This window comes from Furipterus horrens, unplaced genomic scaffold, assembly GCF_987537825.1.
Source record: "Furipterus horrens unplaced genomic scaffold, mFurHor1.1.pri manual_scaffold_10, whole genome shotgun sequence".
In the NCBI taxonomy this organism is placed as follows: domain Eukaryota; kingdom Metazoa; phylum Chordata; class Mammalia; order Chiroptera; family Furipteridae; genus Furipterus; species Furipterus horrens.
The window spans coordinates 90,674,021-90,692,219 of record NW_028327180.1 but is presented as its reverse complement, the minus strand read 5'-3'; the positions used below and the strand labels follow the sequence as shown (position 1 = coordinate 90,692,219).

Below are 18,199 nucleotides of genomic sequence, written 5' to 3'. Positions count from 1 at the left end.
CTAACATCATGCAGACAGTTAATAGCAAAGGACAGAGAAGATCCCAAACTCCTGACTCCTCCTCAAAGGTTTGGTGTTGCTGTTGCCAGATTCTTTTGGTGTCTCGGCATCATCATTGTCTGCTCACATGAGGAAATATGTCCAATCCAAATCAAAAATAGTACAATCATAATTTCACCGTTCTCTAGCCTCAGAACTGGAATTGGCCTGTGTTTGGTAGCCCTGGGAAATAACCTGGGACTGTCTGTTGCCATGTGTTGCTTGACTTTTTCTTTTTTTTTTTAAGATAAAAACATGCAAAGAGGAAAAGAAAATCTGCCCACCTCCTTTTTCTTAAATGTTGCTGGCTCATCACATTTCAATAGTCAGTGGGCCTCCTATACTGCCAGCTAGATGGATCTCTAGTCATCCTCAGGTCCATTGATTTCAACCAAATGATAGTGGGTGTCACAGCCCTGAAACCCAAGGTGCAAAAGGACCAGTGTGGAAAAGGTGAAAGGTCAGAGACTCCAGGGGAGACAGCAACTGTACTCCCAATAAAGAGGTGGGTCTTACATCGCAGGCCCAGAGAGTGAGTACAGAGGGGTCCACGCTGAATCGGGCCTCATCTGCAAAGGGAAGAAGCGCTGAAACCCTCTGAGGACATGCCGCGCACAGGCTCATGAATGCGTCTGTATATACAGCATTGCCCTACACAGCACAGTCAGAGGCAGTACTCAAATATTCCCGGTTTCATTAGGAGTGAGCACACAGGCTTTCCTGCTGGATTAAAGAAGCTCAGCTCTCACTTCATAATCCAGGAAGTAATTACCCAAGTAACACATGGTTTTATGTCAAGCATTTACAGACATCATTCTTTCTTTGAGATTCTTGGCTTTAACTGAAGCATCAGTACTCTCATCCTGGGAGGGAAAGTCAGGAGTCCTGAACCTTAGGCCTCTAACTTTCAGGCCACTGAAAAGATGTCTTTGTCTACCAGACTGTTGGGAAAGATCCCAGAATAAACTGGAGAAAATATTTATTTTGTAGAACAAATAAAATAGTTTTCTTTCACTGGGGTATTTTCAGCCTTATTCCCCATGGGGAGAAAAGAAAAGGAGATAAAAAAATCACCCAACCTATGGAAATCACCTCCCCAGATTTTTTGTTAACATTTGGTAAAATGTTATTCTGGAGGAAACAAATAAAGCAGTCTTCCCTTTGGAAACCAAACCAGTGAATAGGTTAATGACTCAAATCACAATCACCCTGTGATGAAATGCTCAAGCTGTTTCACTCAGACGCTGCTCATTCTCTGCACCCTTATGGGCAGCATAAACGGCAACACAAGGCTCAATGGCCATCAGTACTTGGAGGAAGATATTAATTCCGCATTGGATTGTTCCCACTAGCCATAAAAGGGACAGTAATCAGGACGTTATATTTTTGCCATTGTAACAAGCTGACAACTAAGGAAAACTACTGAAAACTCTAGGATAAAGGCCGGAGCTTCTTCAGGCCTCCAGATACAAGGAGGCATCTGTGCATATTAGATCGTTGCATAGTGTGGCCCCCGGAGCAGCGGTAGAGCCGTGTCAAGAGCGTGGGCGTGGAATCTGACTGCCTTGCGTCAGGGCCTTCCCCTATCACTGACCAGCTGTGCTCCACCCTGCTGAGCCTCAGCCCTCTCCTCAGTAGCTCAGGGCTTCTTAGTACCTACCTTGCAGGGTTCCGTGGTGGGGATGGAGAGAGAACTAAATGAAGGAATATTTGTAACGCATTTAATACAGTGCTTGGCACATAGCTTGGCACATAGCACGGCGCATAGCACCTTGTTTGTAAAGAGTAATTGCTCTTATTAAGATTGCTACTCTGACCTCTTTTGCTCTTTCCCATCACGATTAACACGGGATAATATGTGGTGGTGGCAAATGCATATTAGGTATCAACACCGTGCTAGGTTGACACAAAGACAGATAAGACATCCGAAACGTGACACTCAAAACTTAGATGTTAATGGGGGAAGAATATATGTAACAGAGCAGTGATTTTTGACCAGTGTGCTGCAAGACTTTTTAAAACATGAAATATCTGACTATTAGTCAAGGTACTGACCTTTTTTCTGTAGATTTTCAAATAAAAAAATGACAACAGCCAACAGAACAATAGCTGTCTAGGGTGAAAGAATCAAAATTATCCTTTTTTTTTTTTTTTTTGGTCAGATTGGCAAAAAAAATAGATATATATTTATATCTATTTTTTTTATTTTTACAGAATTGTAGTAATTATTTTATGTTTGCCATGAGGTGAAAAAGGTTGCAAATTGCTGATGCACAGTGACAGGTGCCTGGAGTTGGGAAGGACAGGGTGCTTGGAGGAAGCCATGTAAAGCGATGAGGGCTTTGTCACAGTTTCTTAGCTTCCATAATGGGTGGTGAGCCCAAAGGTTACTACATTATCAAAGATAACTAAATAATTAATAAAAGAGGGCCATATACGGGTCAATGATGAGAATGTGTTTACAATGCTAATAGCTTCTTAGATCAGTTTATGTTGTATCTTGGCTTTGATTTTAAGGTTCTTAAGGCCCACCACTCTTATCTTAATAATTTTATGAAATATACCCTCCAGGGTTTAGCAGGCCCCATGCAGAATATAAGCCCTCTGTGGGTAGATTAATATTGGTCCACTTCTGTATTGTTATTCAGTTATATTATAATTACAAAGTCATTGACCAAGTCATGATAACCTTGCAAATTTTAAGTTTTTAAATTTATATATTATCCAACTTGAAATTCTTATATTCTCTTTAATACCCAAATTAGCAGACATTAGCTTGTTGCACAGTATTTCTCTCACACAGCGCATACATTTGGTAATTATTGGTCTGTTATTTTCCTGCCAGGAAAAGACAGTCAAGTGGGGGATAGGAAGTTGGGGAAGACAAAGAGGCTACTGAGAAAGAAAATATCGAATCAAATGTGTCCCAGTGATACAACACATCTTCATCACTTAAAAATAATTGCTCTAGAAATAATTACTCATTATCATCATTACAGTGTTACACCACCACAAATGCCTTCACTAATGCGAACTCTGAGCGTGAAAATGAGAGCCAACGTGTAATGTTGCATCCCAGTGCTCTGAGGATAGCCTTTAATGGTTTTGTTAGTAATTACCTGACAGGAATATATATTTGCCTAGAGCTTGTTGCCATTAAGCATGCCTTGGAATACTTTAATGTTTAAAGGCTGTATGACAACTCTTTAGTTATTTAATTACATTTAGCAGCTTCTCAAGTTATTGTGTGTTTTATTAAGCTAAAATCCATTACAAGCCAAATTAGCCAAGGTGTGACGAGGCTGCGAAGGATTTAGGCGTTTGCTCCAGTTGCTGAGAATTGAAGGTAGAGGCTGCTGTCAGTGAACCAGAAAGTACAGACTGTCGCTGACACCCTCGGTGGGCCTGGTTAGCCCTGCCTTCGTCACCCTGACAGATGAGCCTGTTCTTTACACTTCCTCTCCAGAAAGGGATGAAATCTGCCATCTTCCCTGGGGAGCCATTTCGTTATTTTACAGCCTTCACTATCAGCCAAGTCATCTTTCTCTTTAACCTAAATCCTCCATGTCCTTCACGTTAGAATTGATGACCATAGCTCCCCGTTCGGTCCATCGCAGAAAACGTGAACGGCGATCATCACTCCCGTGAGCACTCCATGGAAATCGAGGCTGTTATTCAATCAGTTTGCTCTCTCTTCAGCCAGAACAGCAGAGCTCACCCAGCCATTTGTTAGCCAATTAATTGGGTTTTATACTCAATAACATTTTACGGAATTATAGAGACATTTTGCCATATTTTTTCTAGAGAGAGAAACAGAAAGAAAGGACGCGCGCGAGCGAGAGAGAGAGAGAAAGAGAACAACCAGGATGGCAAACTGGGGAAAGGGTTTGCCATGCGGCCATTCTTTAACTCTGTTGTCCATCCTCTCGTTCTTCCAGCCCTGATCCCATCTCCCAGCTTGAATAAATGAAATCGTTCGTATACAAACAGTGTTATACACTGTTTCCTTTCTGATTCTTCTGTTACCATTTTTTACTTTCCTTCCAGGAATCAAATGCAGTTATTTTGTGATGTGTTATAACAGTGTTTTATTGACTTTTATTTTATTTTTATTGAATTTATTAGGGTGGCATTGGTTAATAAAATTATACAGATTTCAGGTGTACGCTTCTACAACACATCATCTGCATATTTTATTGTGTGTTCACCACCCCGAGTCAACTCTCCTTCCATCCTGGAGAGCATTACGCTAAGTGAAATGAGCCAGCCAGAGAAAGACAAGGGCCATATGACTCCACTTATATGTGGGATCTAGCTGAACAAAATAAACAAGCAGAACAGAGACAGACTCACAGGCACGGAAAACAGGCTGACAGCCTATTGTGGGGCGGAGTGAGAAAGGGGAAGGGGTTAAGGAAAAAAGGCGCATAGACACAGGCTGCAGTGTGGTGATTACCGGAGGGGGGCAGGGTTGTTTTAGATTGTCTTTTTGACGTGTGCCTGTGATCGTCTTGTGAGTCTTAGGGGGTGTTTTGAAATGTTCTTTAAAGTGAGCCCCACATTTTTAATTATTATAATTCATTTTATTCTGCTTTAATTCTTTATTTAGTCAACTAAGCTTCTTCCTCAGTGTGTCATCATTTGGGTACAAGGTGACTTTCTTTTCTTTTTCTCTTGCATTTTCCAACAACCCTGCAGTACACATGTGCTCTTGGGGGAACCTTTCAAATACATTTTTTTTTAACTTAGCTTGGAATTTTTTTGGTTTGTTTTAATCAGACTTCATTTTTAAGGAGCTCTCTGAATTTTAGTTTTTAGTTGCTCTGACCCATGTGTTTGCCACCAACTCATTTCAGAAATCTTAAGTAGCTAAAAGCTACTGAAGAAATAAAATGGTTTCTACAAGTCAAACCAAACTTAGGTTTTTTTCTTTTGCTAATATTCTCAAGGTTATGCTTCCATAGAATTCTGAATAAATAGTTATCTGGAGTTCAAAAGGAGCTCTTGCATTATAACAGCTCTTCTTTACTTCTTTATATGTTGGCTCAAGGTCACCAAGCAAAAGGCAGAATCAAGACCTGAGCCTGCGATGGCTGGGCTTCCAAACACCTGTTCTTGATCGGTGTAACTGTGTATATGGGAGACTCATATTAGTCTGTCAGATACCATGCAAACCACTGCTATTACATGTCTCATAAGGGTGGAGACTCTTGTATTGCAGTACATGCTTTTTGTCCTCTTTGATTATTTCCCCCGAGAAACCCCTAAAAGTAAAATTACTTGCCAACATATGAAAAGTTCTGATATCCAAATTACCCTTTATAAAGGTTGAATCAACTTAATATTCTTACCAGCAATTAGGCAAACTCAGATTATTCATATTCTCATTAGTTTTTGCATTTGAGAAGAAAATAACAATTTGCTAGCAAGATAAAAATGATCACCTGTTGTTTTCATGAAAAATGTCACGTAATTCCAGATGGATTTAAGAGTCACTATAAAATTTGAAAATATGGGAGAGATAGGAATATAGTGAAATCTTTTATCTCATCTCAAGATGAAGGATTGTCTAGACAGAAAACAGTTTAAGAAATAAAAATATAAATGATTGATAACTTTGATGACAACTAAATAACATCAAAAGTTCTAATGAATCACTTAGTAAGAGAGAAACACTCCCCAGACAAAAAACTGCAAAGTACATGAATTAACAGTTTACAGTGAAAGAAATTGAAACTTCTGTTAAATACAGAAAAACTTTCTAGTAATCATAGTTTTCCAAAGATGGAATACATTCCTTTCAAAAAGAGTTCCAAGTCACTGGAGAAAACCAAGGTAGGGCAACAGTTGTTGAGATCTTATGGAAGGAATATAGTCATCAAAAAGATATTTATGTGTCAATAATATATATAAATACATATATATATCTTTTAATCATCTTTTCTATCTTAAGAATACATAATCAAATGATGACATATCCACCAATATTTCAGTGACGTAGGAAATTTATTGAAGTACCTGCATTTGACACAGCATACTGACCAAATTTTTCACCCATGCAGTGTAATCCTGTGTATAGCAAATGTTCTCATATATCAACAAATGTTACCGTGAATAGAATAAACAAGTAGCAATGAATAGTCCTGGAGGAGACTAAAGCAGATAGGGGGAATTATCTTAATTTTTTTAACAACAACAACAACAAAAACAACAATACACATTCATCATAGAAAGAGTGAAATTACAGAAAATATAAGAAAATAAAAACCAACTATATTTCCACGTCTTATTTTAGTATTCTTTTAATCATTTATCTGTGTACTCAATATACCTTTTACAAATGTGGAATTATACTGCTTTCTAATATGCTATTTTATCTGCAAAAAATCGAGAATATTTTCCTATGTCCCCACTCCTCTCAAAGTGTTTTCTTATTGAGCCACGTGACTAAATCAAAATGCATGTTAATATCCCTGCATGTGATATATAGATTTTTTTCAGTGTAAAATTGCATACTTGTATATAGTTTTGGATTATTTGTTTTCACATTAACTTCTTAAAGTGAAATTTTAGAAACAAAGATTAGCACATTTGGTGGGTTTTGATTAATGTTGCCAAATTACCATCCAGGAAGTTTGTACCCATTCAGAATTCTACCCGCAGCACGTGTGAGAGGGTCTGCTGCCTTGCAGTACTGAACATCCTCATTTCTTTACATCTTTGCTGATTAGATAAGTGGTTACCATCATGACTTAACTTGTATTTCTAACACAAATCTGTAGTTTCTAATTGTGATACTCATTTTCCCACATATTTGGTGTCTACTTTGTGAAAAATTTAACTCCTGAATACTAAAAATACCATTGTTGACCTTAAACAAATAGAAAGTCAGATCGTTCTCCAGCAAAATGGGTTTCTTTGGGAACAACGAAGAATCACAATTTGGTACCTGCAGTCTAACAGTGACCCACTCACAAGTCCCAAGAACAAAGGAGAGAAAGGTTACTTTGTGGTAGAAAAGGAGAGTTCATTGTGACTGTTGTGAGCAAAATGTCCTTTGGAGGAAACTGGGGGATTCAGGTGTAGCGGTTTTTCATCATCTGACCTGTAGAAGTCTTTCGTTGGCCGTGTGATTGCCAGGAGAAGATCCTCCCTCTTCCTGCCGGAGTAGTAGAGCTGAGAAACAGCTTGTTGTTGGAGATAGAAAACACGTCTCTTCCTGTTTGGAGTACTGATAACGAGTTTTAGGGTATGAGAGCTCTCTCTACAGGCCCCCTGAACCCCCATTTATTAATTGGTTTCTGTTTATTAATCTTGATACCACTTAGGTGGAAATCTTTTGCCATTAGGGATCAGAGTAGCAGAAAGGACTGAGACAGAGTTGTGTGGATTTTGTTGGACTCAGAAGTACAAGGTGAGTTGTCAGCATGCGACAGATGGCAGCTCTGTGCAATTCAGTTTTCATGTTTAAAAATAACAGCAGCAGTAACAACAGTCGGACCTATTTTACTTTCCTGGTTGAGGTTGTCACAATTGAAACCCTGTTACCAAGGAAAGTGCATGTGAGGGCATGGTAGAGTCTGGATCAGTGTTTCCCACATCTGAGAGGAGCTGCTCAAGGAAGGGGTGTGTGTGTGTGGTGTGGTGTGTGTGTAGTGTGTGTAGTGTGTGTGGTGGCGGTGGTGGGTGAGGGTTGTGGGGTGTGTGTCCCGTGTGTGTGTGCTGGGAAGGGAGGGGAGGTAAAGGTTGCTCTTAACAACCATACCCCACTGGAAGTTTCATGCCATTGGGTGACCATTCTGCGTCAGCACCTCCCTTTGTCCGGGTCTGCTTTTTCTCCCTTTTTTTTCACAAGTGATGATCCCTATTGGGCATCGTTTAGGGTCTACCTCTGAGAAACCTCATTTACAATAGACCCTGAGTCCACTAGGGACTCAGAAAATAATGAACAAACAAATGTATCCACAGGATAATTTCACAGAGTGGCAAGTATTATGAAGGAAATAAAACTTATGAGACAGTGACCAGGAGCGGAGGAGCTAAGGGGAAGGAAGAGGCCTTCTCAGGTGGACAATGATGTCCTGAGACTGAACTCATAGGAAGGCAGTTTACTGAATGTGGAAAGGACCTTCATCCCTCGTCCCTAAAATCCCACGACAAAGGTTGCAGGAATGAAATGCTTCTAATTTTTTTGACAGCCTAACTAGAAAAGCCTCGTATTTTAAATACACTTCTATAATATATTCCACGAATCAGGGGCCCAGCAAGAAACAGATGGTGTATTGAAAACAGGATAATTTTAGAAGAATGTGATAAAATGGCAAATTTACAAAGCAACAGAATGGCACCCCCTTTTCCCACCCAGAGATAAGATTGGAAGGTTGCCATCCGCTCCCTGGTATCCCAGACTTACAGGAGCGGAGGAAGAAATGGTCTGGGGACCCTTTAATGGTCCCAGTATCTTCCCAGTTGATAAGATTCCAAAAAAGCAGTCACCGAAGGCCAAACAGCTGCAGAAGAGTACAAATAGCTCTCATCTGAAACACACGATTTATCAAATGGGAGCATGATTGCTAGCGATCTTACTTTCTTTTGGTGATTACAAAGTTGGGCAAAGTGGCGCATGTGACACCATAGAAGGACTTGTCAGGAGCTTTTACAAACAATTATGTGTGAGTGTCGGGGATTTTAATTTAAGCAGAAGGCCTTGTGGAGGTCAATCTAGAGCACAGGCTGGCAGGAAAATTGCTGAGGGAGGCCTTCCATCAGGGGCGAACATTAAGCGGGACTCCTTGGGGAGAGGCCTATATATGCTTGCCTGGGGTGGGCTTATCTGCATAATTGACTAACACAGAATGCACAGCTGGAAATACAGCATTCGAATGTGTGGGTAAAACAAAATTACACAATATATAGGGTCATAGAACACGTAATATATTTTCATAGGATTATAGAATTCTCGAGGTCATTTGGGATAAAGGAAATTGGCCAGTCCTCTAGCGAAGCTAAATTACTCTATCTAGGTCAACTAGCTGGTTAGTTGTAGCTTACTAGTTAGGTATGATATGGATTCAAGTCAGACACCCTAGATTCAAATCTCAACTCTACCCCTCACTCTGTGACTCTTGAGAAAATCACTCGACCTTTTGGCGCCTCCGTCTTCTCATCTACAAAATGTAAATAGTAATAGGACTTAAAGTGAGAATCCAATAGTCCCTCTCTATATTGCAGTTCACTTATCGTGGCCTCACTGTATTGCAGGATTTTAAAAAATATTATATTTAATTATCACGGATTTTTTGCTATATCATGGGATTTTGCGGTACTGTATACATATGTTGTTAAAGTTATATAGGTTTAAGAGTGTAGAGTATGTTTAGAACATAAGTAGTGTTTGTAAAAGTGTGGAAAAGGTTAATAAGGGAATGGGAAAGGTTAATAAGGGACTGGGAATGGTTTATAAGTGTGTTGGAAGGTTTTATGAAGTCTTAAAATATATATAAATACTAAAATAAATGTAAGGTTCCTACTTCGCGGATTTTCACCTATCGCAGGAAGGTCTAGAACGTAATACCCGTGATAAGTGAGGGAATACTGTATTAATAGGACATTCTTCATATTAAGGAAGATGATACATTCTGTAACACTAGATGGTGTCTAGAACTTTGTGAGTGATTAATTAACATGAGGTACGTTATTATTAGCAAGAATGCCAGAATTTAAATCACCTAACTTTTATAGCTATGTTCTACCTACTCTAGAAGAAGCAAGAGCATGTTACAAGAAGGATATATGTGAGAGATTAGTCTCCTAACTAGAAATGATTATAAGACACAGAAGAGTATTAGTCTTCTTGAATTATTAAAGCAAAAATATTTTACGTACCTTTGGAAGAAGTGACTCAAGTGTGCTCCTTGGAAGTTTTCCGAAGTTCATTCGTACTCTTGTGCTTAAATTCAGTAGTTGTATCTTTCCTTCTAGCTGACATTTTTAATTAGTTTCTTTTACAGCTAGAAAAATTACATATAAATATATTTTGTGATAACTGACCTTTTTAACATCCTGACTTCCTCTAATAATGATGTCTACCAATGCTACAGTCTTTCTTTATCCTTTGAACGTTGTGCTTTTAAATAAATGTATATTTTGAACAAAGTACAAATATGCTGTGAATTAGAACAATATGTTTTAAATATAGTTGGAGATAAGGCTTCTGAGGGTCTTAGAAAACATGTATGTTTTGTGGAATATGGATGGTTATCTAGATAAGGAAGTCAAGCAAAGTAGAGGTTCAAAATTACTTTCTTATAATCTCTGGTTGAAGTTTTAGCAAATTTCTCACATGTGAAGATTTATGTTTAACCATGTAGTCTGGCTCCAGAAGCGCCTCTTGAAGAGTCTGCTGAAAGGCCTGAAACACGTCATGTTGAATATGATTCTGAATTTTCTTCCTGTTTACTGAGGGGCAAAGGCATCTGTTATTGCTTATGAACTATCTTTGGCCATATTCAAATGTGGGATGGTATGGTAGCATCATCAAATCTCAGATAATGACACTATTACATGTATCTTATGGTTTTGGTACAAAAATGCCGGCATAGCTGTTGTAGTTTTGATTTTATGGATGCCTTTAAGTGACTGTGTCAGTATTTTATAGCACATCATTTTTGGATGACAGTGACCAGTGCCTAACGAGTAAAGAGTTTATTCAAAGATCTCTTAGCCCAGTCAGGATTTTAGCATTTTGCACAAGTTGCCTTTATCATACAATAGTGTTCAGTCCCAGAGAAGACACTTTTCTACCCTCAACTCTGGAGAATTTGCCAGAGGTCAATGAGGTACATTCTGGAGGCATCATTGATTGTTCCCTTCGAAGACAGAACTATCTCCATGTATTCACATTGGTCTTAAAACTTAATCAGGACACCTGCATGATGAGTTTTTACTGGGCTCCCTTCAAAGACTTCTGGTAGTGGCCTTGAGTAGCTTGAAGCCCTTTACGGATGTTTATCAGAATTCAGAAAGGCATGTTCATGAAATGCCCATTAAATATTTTTGTTGTTCTGACTTATTCCTGGAGAAACCCAACCCTGTTATAGATCAGAAAGTCCAAAAGAATCAATTTTTATGCTTCTCACTGGGATTTTCTGAATAAGATTCCAGGTAGCTTCTTATGTAAAGATAATTTTGACTTTCAAATTCATTTGAGAATTTTTTAAAATAAATCTGGCACTTAATATAGAGAATTGTTTCAAAGTCCTCCATTTGAGGATGCTTATGACCATGACCTTATTTTCTTTGTGTTGCTGTTGTTATTATTATTATTTTAATCTGAGGTTAGTGACATGTGCCGGACACCTGGCAAAGTATTTAAGATACAAACAACACAAAAACAGTTATGATTCTAGGTGTTCTCACAGAACACCTAGAAAAGATGCTGGTTTGTTTTACATGTAACAGACAGACGCATGTTTGTCTTTTGTATTCAAATCTATCAAATAGAACTGTAGTACACATGTGGCATATTTTTGCATATTTATGTGGTTGAAAGCTACTTACACCATATTTTACAGCCTGGTTTGCTTTTAAGTCTGTGATTATTCTATATTTCTTCATGTATACAAGCACATACAGATAATACCAAAGACCCACTGGTCAAATGAGTTAATACTGAGTCTACTCATTAGCACGTAGTAATAACAAAAGTTACAGAACATTTTGTGAATTATAGATTTCTTTCTAAATTTATCATTTCATAACAAATTATGATGGCAAGTATTTAATTCAGTTTTTTCTGGGTAACCAAGTGTCAGAAAATGTAAGTCACATGTCCCAGGTCACTCATCCTGGTCTGTATGATCACGATTCCAAGTGGATTATTTTGGCTGCAGAATTTCTGCTTTAATCCAAAAGGAGACAGAAATGCCTCAGAAACATCAACTAGAAAACATTTATGTATTTTTTTAGCTTTATGAAATATATTATAGCATTAAAAATGTAGAACACTGGTGTAAATATGAATGTTTTTGATGTGAGAAAAACACTCTCTTCTACTTTATTTTTAAAACATGAGTAGAAACTCATTGCTTCTGTGATATCATTAGTCAGTTTATTTTTCTTATTTATGTCACTAGTTCACAGATGTTAGTTGCCAAGAATATGTATCAGCAGAAAGTGTGAACCACAACCTAGAGTAGCGATTGCAAACCTCACTGCATTTACGCAGCCAGGCGTCTGCTAATGGTTCTCTTCTTTTTATCATATGTGTGCCCTTGTACCTCCATGTCCTCTGTGATGATTCTGTCAAATGATGTTCCTTTCCTCCAGTTTATCAAGACAGGGATTATTTCTGTTAGTTTACGTAAATAGCACGGGTGTTTGGTATACTCATAATGGACCTAATTTCATTTCCTTTGGAAATTTTTCTTCTGCATAATACAAGTTCATATATGTTAGTGGCAATTCAGGTTGTATCTACATGTCAAAAAAAAAATCTGTGAACCAGTGTGAAACTCACCTAAGTGTTATGTAACAACAAAAAAAAGTCATTTCTTTTAACCCTGAGAAAGGATTGAAATGTGAATGTTAATTTTTATTGAATTTAAGAACTTGAAAAATTCCATTGAAAGCAAAAGCAATCAGATTGATAATAGGATAAACTCTGGTATTACTTATTTGATGTTAATGAAATGAATTAAAATTTATTTACTGTTAAAAATATTAAAAGAATCTCTTAAACCTAAGACACATTATAATTTTAAGTTAAAAAGAAGAGAAATAATGCAATAAAATAATCCTCCAAATAAAGGATTTATAATGAGAAGTCATACTTTAAAAACTAAGGAAGATATTTTCAGACTGTGATAGCTGCTTGAAGGAAGTAAACACACAAGATGGAGCGTTAGCCCTGGCAACCACTTTGGATGGCCGCTGGGGAAGGGGCTCTCAGAGGTGGGGGTCTGGGGATGGAAGGACGAGAAGAGAGGTCTGGGGGGGTCAGGGAGACACACATGCTGGCAGAAGGAACAAGCACAAAGCCTAGAAGGTAGTGAGTGAGGACTTGGCGTGAGATAATACTGGGTAGGGAGGACCAGGCTATTGAGGGCACAGTAGGCCATAGCCAAGACTTTGGATTTTATTGCAAGATACGCTACATTTTTTAAGCAGAGGGGTGATAAAATTTGATCTATGTTTTTAAAACTGCTCTGCCTACTGTGTGGATGAATATGGATAATAGGGTGGCAAATGAAGAGGCTGGGGACCAAGCTACTGTAGGATCACAGAGACAAGGCGGCTGGGCTGTAGACCCCCGAGGGAGGCAGAGTAGCCAGCAGGTCTCCGTGCAGGATACAAAGGCGTCAAGGATGAATAGTGACCCTGGAATACTCACTTGTTAATAAAAAGGAAAACAAAAATTAACAGAGCACAAATTTTAATGCAACAGTGATCAAACTAAAGAAGCGCAAACCACTTATATTAAGTTAATCACTCACAGCAGGTCCCCCTTATCTGTGGGGGATATGTCCAAAGACCCCCAGTGGAGGCTGAAACCACGGACTGTGCCAAATCCTATGTATACTGTTTTGTTTTTCTTGTAAATATATTTTTACTTAAAGAACGCACTTTTTGGCTTCTCTTTCGCATCTCTGAATTGCCAGCATCACTATTTTTGCACTTTGGGGACCCTATGAAATAAAGTAAGGGTGACTTGAACACGATCACTATGATACCTTGACAGCCAGTGTGATAACCAAGATGGCTACTAAGTGACTCATGGGCAGGGAGAGTGGACAGTGGACAAAGGCAGGACGGGGTGGGACAGTGGCGAGATTTCATTCCACGGAGAAAAATCACACAATTTAAAAGTTATGAGTAGTTTATTTCTGGAATTTTCCATTATATTTTTAGAGCACAGGTGAAGGCAGGTAACTTGAACCGCAGCAGTAAAACCACAGATGAGGGAGCACTGCGGTGTGTTCTCCCTGTAACTGAAGAGTTGGAGCGTCACACCTGACCATGGAATTCCATAGACTCCGTCCACCTGATTTACTTGGCTCGTGACCAGGGCCTCTGATGAAAAATGTCTTGCCGTGGACTGTTTTCCTGCATCTTACTTCTCTGTTCCCAAAACGTAGGGTCGTGCCCCTCAGAGTAGAGTCAGCCAAAGTTGGTCAAACTCAACACCAAGGTCTACTGTCAGCTATCTTCAGCAGATGAAAATGTTTAAAGGACCAATGATATGTCATTTGCTCTTTTATATTCTTTATTCTTTATATAAGTTATATCAATTCTTATTCTTGATGTGAATCACAGTCAGTGAGGCGGAGTTAGAATTCATACATGTGTCTGGTGTATCCTCTTTTTTTATTTTATTTATTGATTTTAGAGAGAGGAAGGGGGAGAGAGAGAGAAATATCGACTTACTATTCCACTTAGTTATGCATTCTTGTGTGTGCCCTGACTAGAGATTGAACCCGCAACCTTGGCATATTGGGACAATGTTCTCACCAGCTGAGCTACCCAGCCAGGGCCCCTATGTCTTTTTTGTTCTAAAACTTGTGTTTTTTTCACGACCTTATGCCACCTCATTTAGAACGGTATGTTTTTTGGCTCCTTCTGCAGAGAGATTAGTGAAAAATGATGACAGAAAAATAAAAGGACATTAAAAGGACATATTCACTTCTCTCTGATAAAATGATAAAAGAACCAACTTTTTTAAATGAATAATTCTACCAGCCCATTGGAGAAAACTCTCTAACAGATCGTAAGGAATATCAGATTACTCTGGACGGAGCAATTCAGGTGATAAATGAAAGGCTGATTGTGTGTTGTATTAAAGCACTTGCAAAGTACTACACTATGCATAGAAAGGTCAAAGTGATGAATCAAAGCCAAAACCGATTGAAGATTAGATTTTAGGGTCTTGAAAAAGTGACGAGAAAGTAGGGAAATGGAAGAGGAATATCCATGTCGATATTCCAAATCACCTGTGATGCTTATAAGAGTCCCAGGACTGGTTCACCCCGCCTCCCAGAGCATTCTGGAGCATGGGAACTGCCTGTACATCAAACACCCCAGGGTGCTTGTGGTACAAGTAGGTGATTTGGGGAAGTACTGATTTGGTTCAGTCTATTTTATAAATCGGTATGAAACTCATAAGGGAAAATAGATATCCAGAGCTCTTTTTAATCAGGGCTTTGGCTAAATCAGTCTCCTAGAAGCCCGGTTCTGTCCATTTTGATACTTGGATTTCATTTTTGCAACTCCAGCCATGGACCAGCTAACAGCATGTATCACTGGTCTTTCTCTTCTAGAATCACCACCACAGCGGCCTGCATGATGGACCTAAGGCGGTACCCGCTGGATGAACAAAACTGCACCTTGGAAATTGAGAGCTGTAAGTTTTCCTGAGCACCCACCTCGCCTGAACTCTGCTTTCAGGGGCTCTGGCCCACAGGGCCTGCAAAGGTTCTGCTTGCGCTAAATCTGATGGAGGGAGGCCCCTGGTACCTCCCCTCAGGGGTGCTGCCATGCTCAGTCCCATCCCTAAGTCCCTGGGAGAGGTGTGAAGGCAAGAGGTAATCTAGCAATGAAAGGAAAGGAAGAATGCTAAGGGCCTGGAAGAAAACCGAGGGCTATTTCAGCCATTTAAAGTACGGTATTGGTGCAGAGCTACACAGGCTTGGGCAGTAGGTGAAGTGGGAACGGGGCACCGGGTATCCTAATTATTTTTGCCTTTCATAAGCATTATCACTCTTCAATTGCAAATAAGTGTGGCCTTGTGGGTTTACTGAAACCTTTATAGAATGTGGATTGGTGGAAATTTTTTATTTCCAGGGACTATTTCCAGTGTCGAAATTAATTTTATATTCTTTTTTTTTAAGTATATTTTATTGATTATATTGTTGCAATAGTTCCAATTTTTCCCCTTTGCTCCCCTCCACCCAGCACCCCCCCTCCCCTTATTTTATATTCTTGCCGAAGGCCATCTGATGAGCAAGATCGGTGTACGTGTGTGTTTATCGTGTGTCCGGCACTGACCTGTTTTGCAGTGTTGTTGCATTTCTAGGCCGTCGTCGGTGTCCTTGATGATTCAGTCACCTGCCCTGTTGGGTACAATGTAGATTTCACAACTCACCTCCGTTTCAGGTGTCCCCCAGGGAGGTTGTTTGAGGTGGACTAGGATTTTGAAGCTCTTTTCTGCATGAGTGCTTTGCACTGTGTTCATACCTCATCCCACCAAAACACCGGAAGGTGACAACTTTGTGTCTAGCGTTCTAGATAATGAGCAACTGACGGCCATGTGGACACTCTCAGCCTTTGTCAGGAGCTCTAGCCGTGGCAAGCAGCGCGGCTCTAAATCACTGCTCAGAGCAGAAATACAGCATTTATGACACATTGTGGGTATTTTGGCCCATTTCAAAAAATAGCTTCCAGGGATAATTAAATTTACATGCATTTTTTGAAGAACTTGATTTCATACTTGTATTTCCAGATCATCATTATTTTCACATTAGATCTTTGCCATGCAGAACTACTTACTAAAATTGCTCTATAGGATTTTATGATTATTTTTATGTAAATATCTTTGGGATTAACTTTGCATTTTCATAATTAATAATACCATTTAGGGTACAAAATAATGTTCTTCAAAGTCCAAAATCTGGTTCTTTCAAATTATTGATGTAAGGATATTTTTTAAAAAGTACATGGCTGTATGCCACTCATGAATTTTTGCAGTAAGAGAATTTTTCATAGTAGAATTTGACTGGAATTTTAAATACTCATAATTGTACATGGTTAAAGCACCTGTACTAATGTCATGTCATTTGAGCCTTCCACACACAGCACCCTCAGGTACATAAACAGGCCTTCGTCCTTCAGAGAGCTGAGGCCTAAGGACCCAGGCAACACCAGGGTTTCATGGAATTAAATTATAATTGTGGCCTGAATATTGCAAAATTAACTTGACAATCCCTTAGCCATTTAGGGAGTTCACACTTTATAAAGGGGCTTTTACATATGTCATTTCACTTCACAGTTTCCCTGTTAAATGTAGATTTTTCCAGCTTTATTGAGATATAATTGACATGCAATATTGACTATGTACCATGTGATGATTTGATACATGTGTATATTGTGAAATGATTATCAAAATAAGGTTAGTTAAGACATCTATCACCTCACATAGTTACCAGTGTGTATGTGTGTGTTGGGAACTTCTAAGATTGATTCTTTGCAACGTTAAATATACAGTACAATATTGTGAACTATAGTTACCATGCTACAGATTTGATAGCCAAATATTATTCATTTTATGTAAAGTTTGTATATTAACTTTTTTCACCCATCTTATCCGTCCCCCACACTTGAACACCATCAGTCTGCTCTGTTTCTATGAGTTCAGTTTGCTTTTTTATATTCCACATAACTAACAACATACAGCATTAGACTCTCTTTGCCTGACTTATTTCACTTAGCATGATGCCCTCAGGTTTCATTCATGTCGTCACCAGTGGCAGGACTTCCTTCTCTTTACAGCAGAATAATGTTCCCTTGTATAGGCATACCACACCTTCATGCAGCCATTCATCAACAGACACTTAGGCTGTTCTTGTGTCAACTAACGTAAGTAGTGCTGCAGTGAACGTGGGGTGCAAATATCTCTTCACGGGTGATTTTATTTCCTTTAGATGTGTACCCAGAAGTAAGATTGCTGGGTCATGTACTAGTTCTATTTTTAATTTTTGAGAAACCCTCACACTGTTTTTTATAGTAACTGTACCAATTTATATTCCCACCAACATGGCACAAAATTCCTTTCTCTCTGCATGCTTGCCAGCATTTCTTATCTCCTGTCGTTTTGATGACGGCCATTCTAACAGATGTGAGGCTTTCTCTTGCACTTTTGATTTGCATTTCCCTGAGGATTAGTGATGTTGAGCGCCTTTTCATGTACATGATGGCTGTTTGTAGATCTCCTTTGGAAAAATGTCTATTCAGTCTCTCTATTTTTAAATTGGATTATTTGGGTTTTGCGTGAGTTTGTTATATATTTTTAATATTTATCACTTAGGAGATATATTTTTTGCAAATATTTTCTCCCATTCCATATGTTGCCTTTTCATTCTGTTGATGGTTTCCTTTGCAATATGGAAAC

General features: G+C 38.9%; 1 protein-coding gene across 2 annotated transcripts in view; it reads left to right on the top strand.

The window, feature by feature from the left end:
• GABRB2 (gamma-aminobutyric acid type A receptor subunit beta2) overlaps nt 1-18,199 on the top strand; it is a 193,812-nt gene that overhangs the window by 75,545 nt on the left and 100,068 nt on the right. For both annotated transcript variants that reach the window (XM_090288538.1, XM_090288539.1), the window contains one exon: nt 15,354-15,436. In XM_090288538.1, coding sequence (XP_090144664.1) covers nt 15,354-15,436 — 83 coding nt within the window. The remainder of the gene's footprint in view (nt 1-15,353; nt 15,437-18,199) is intronic.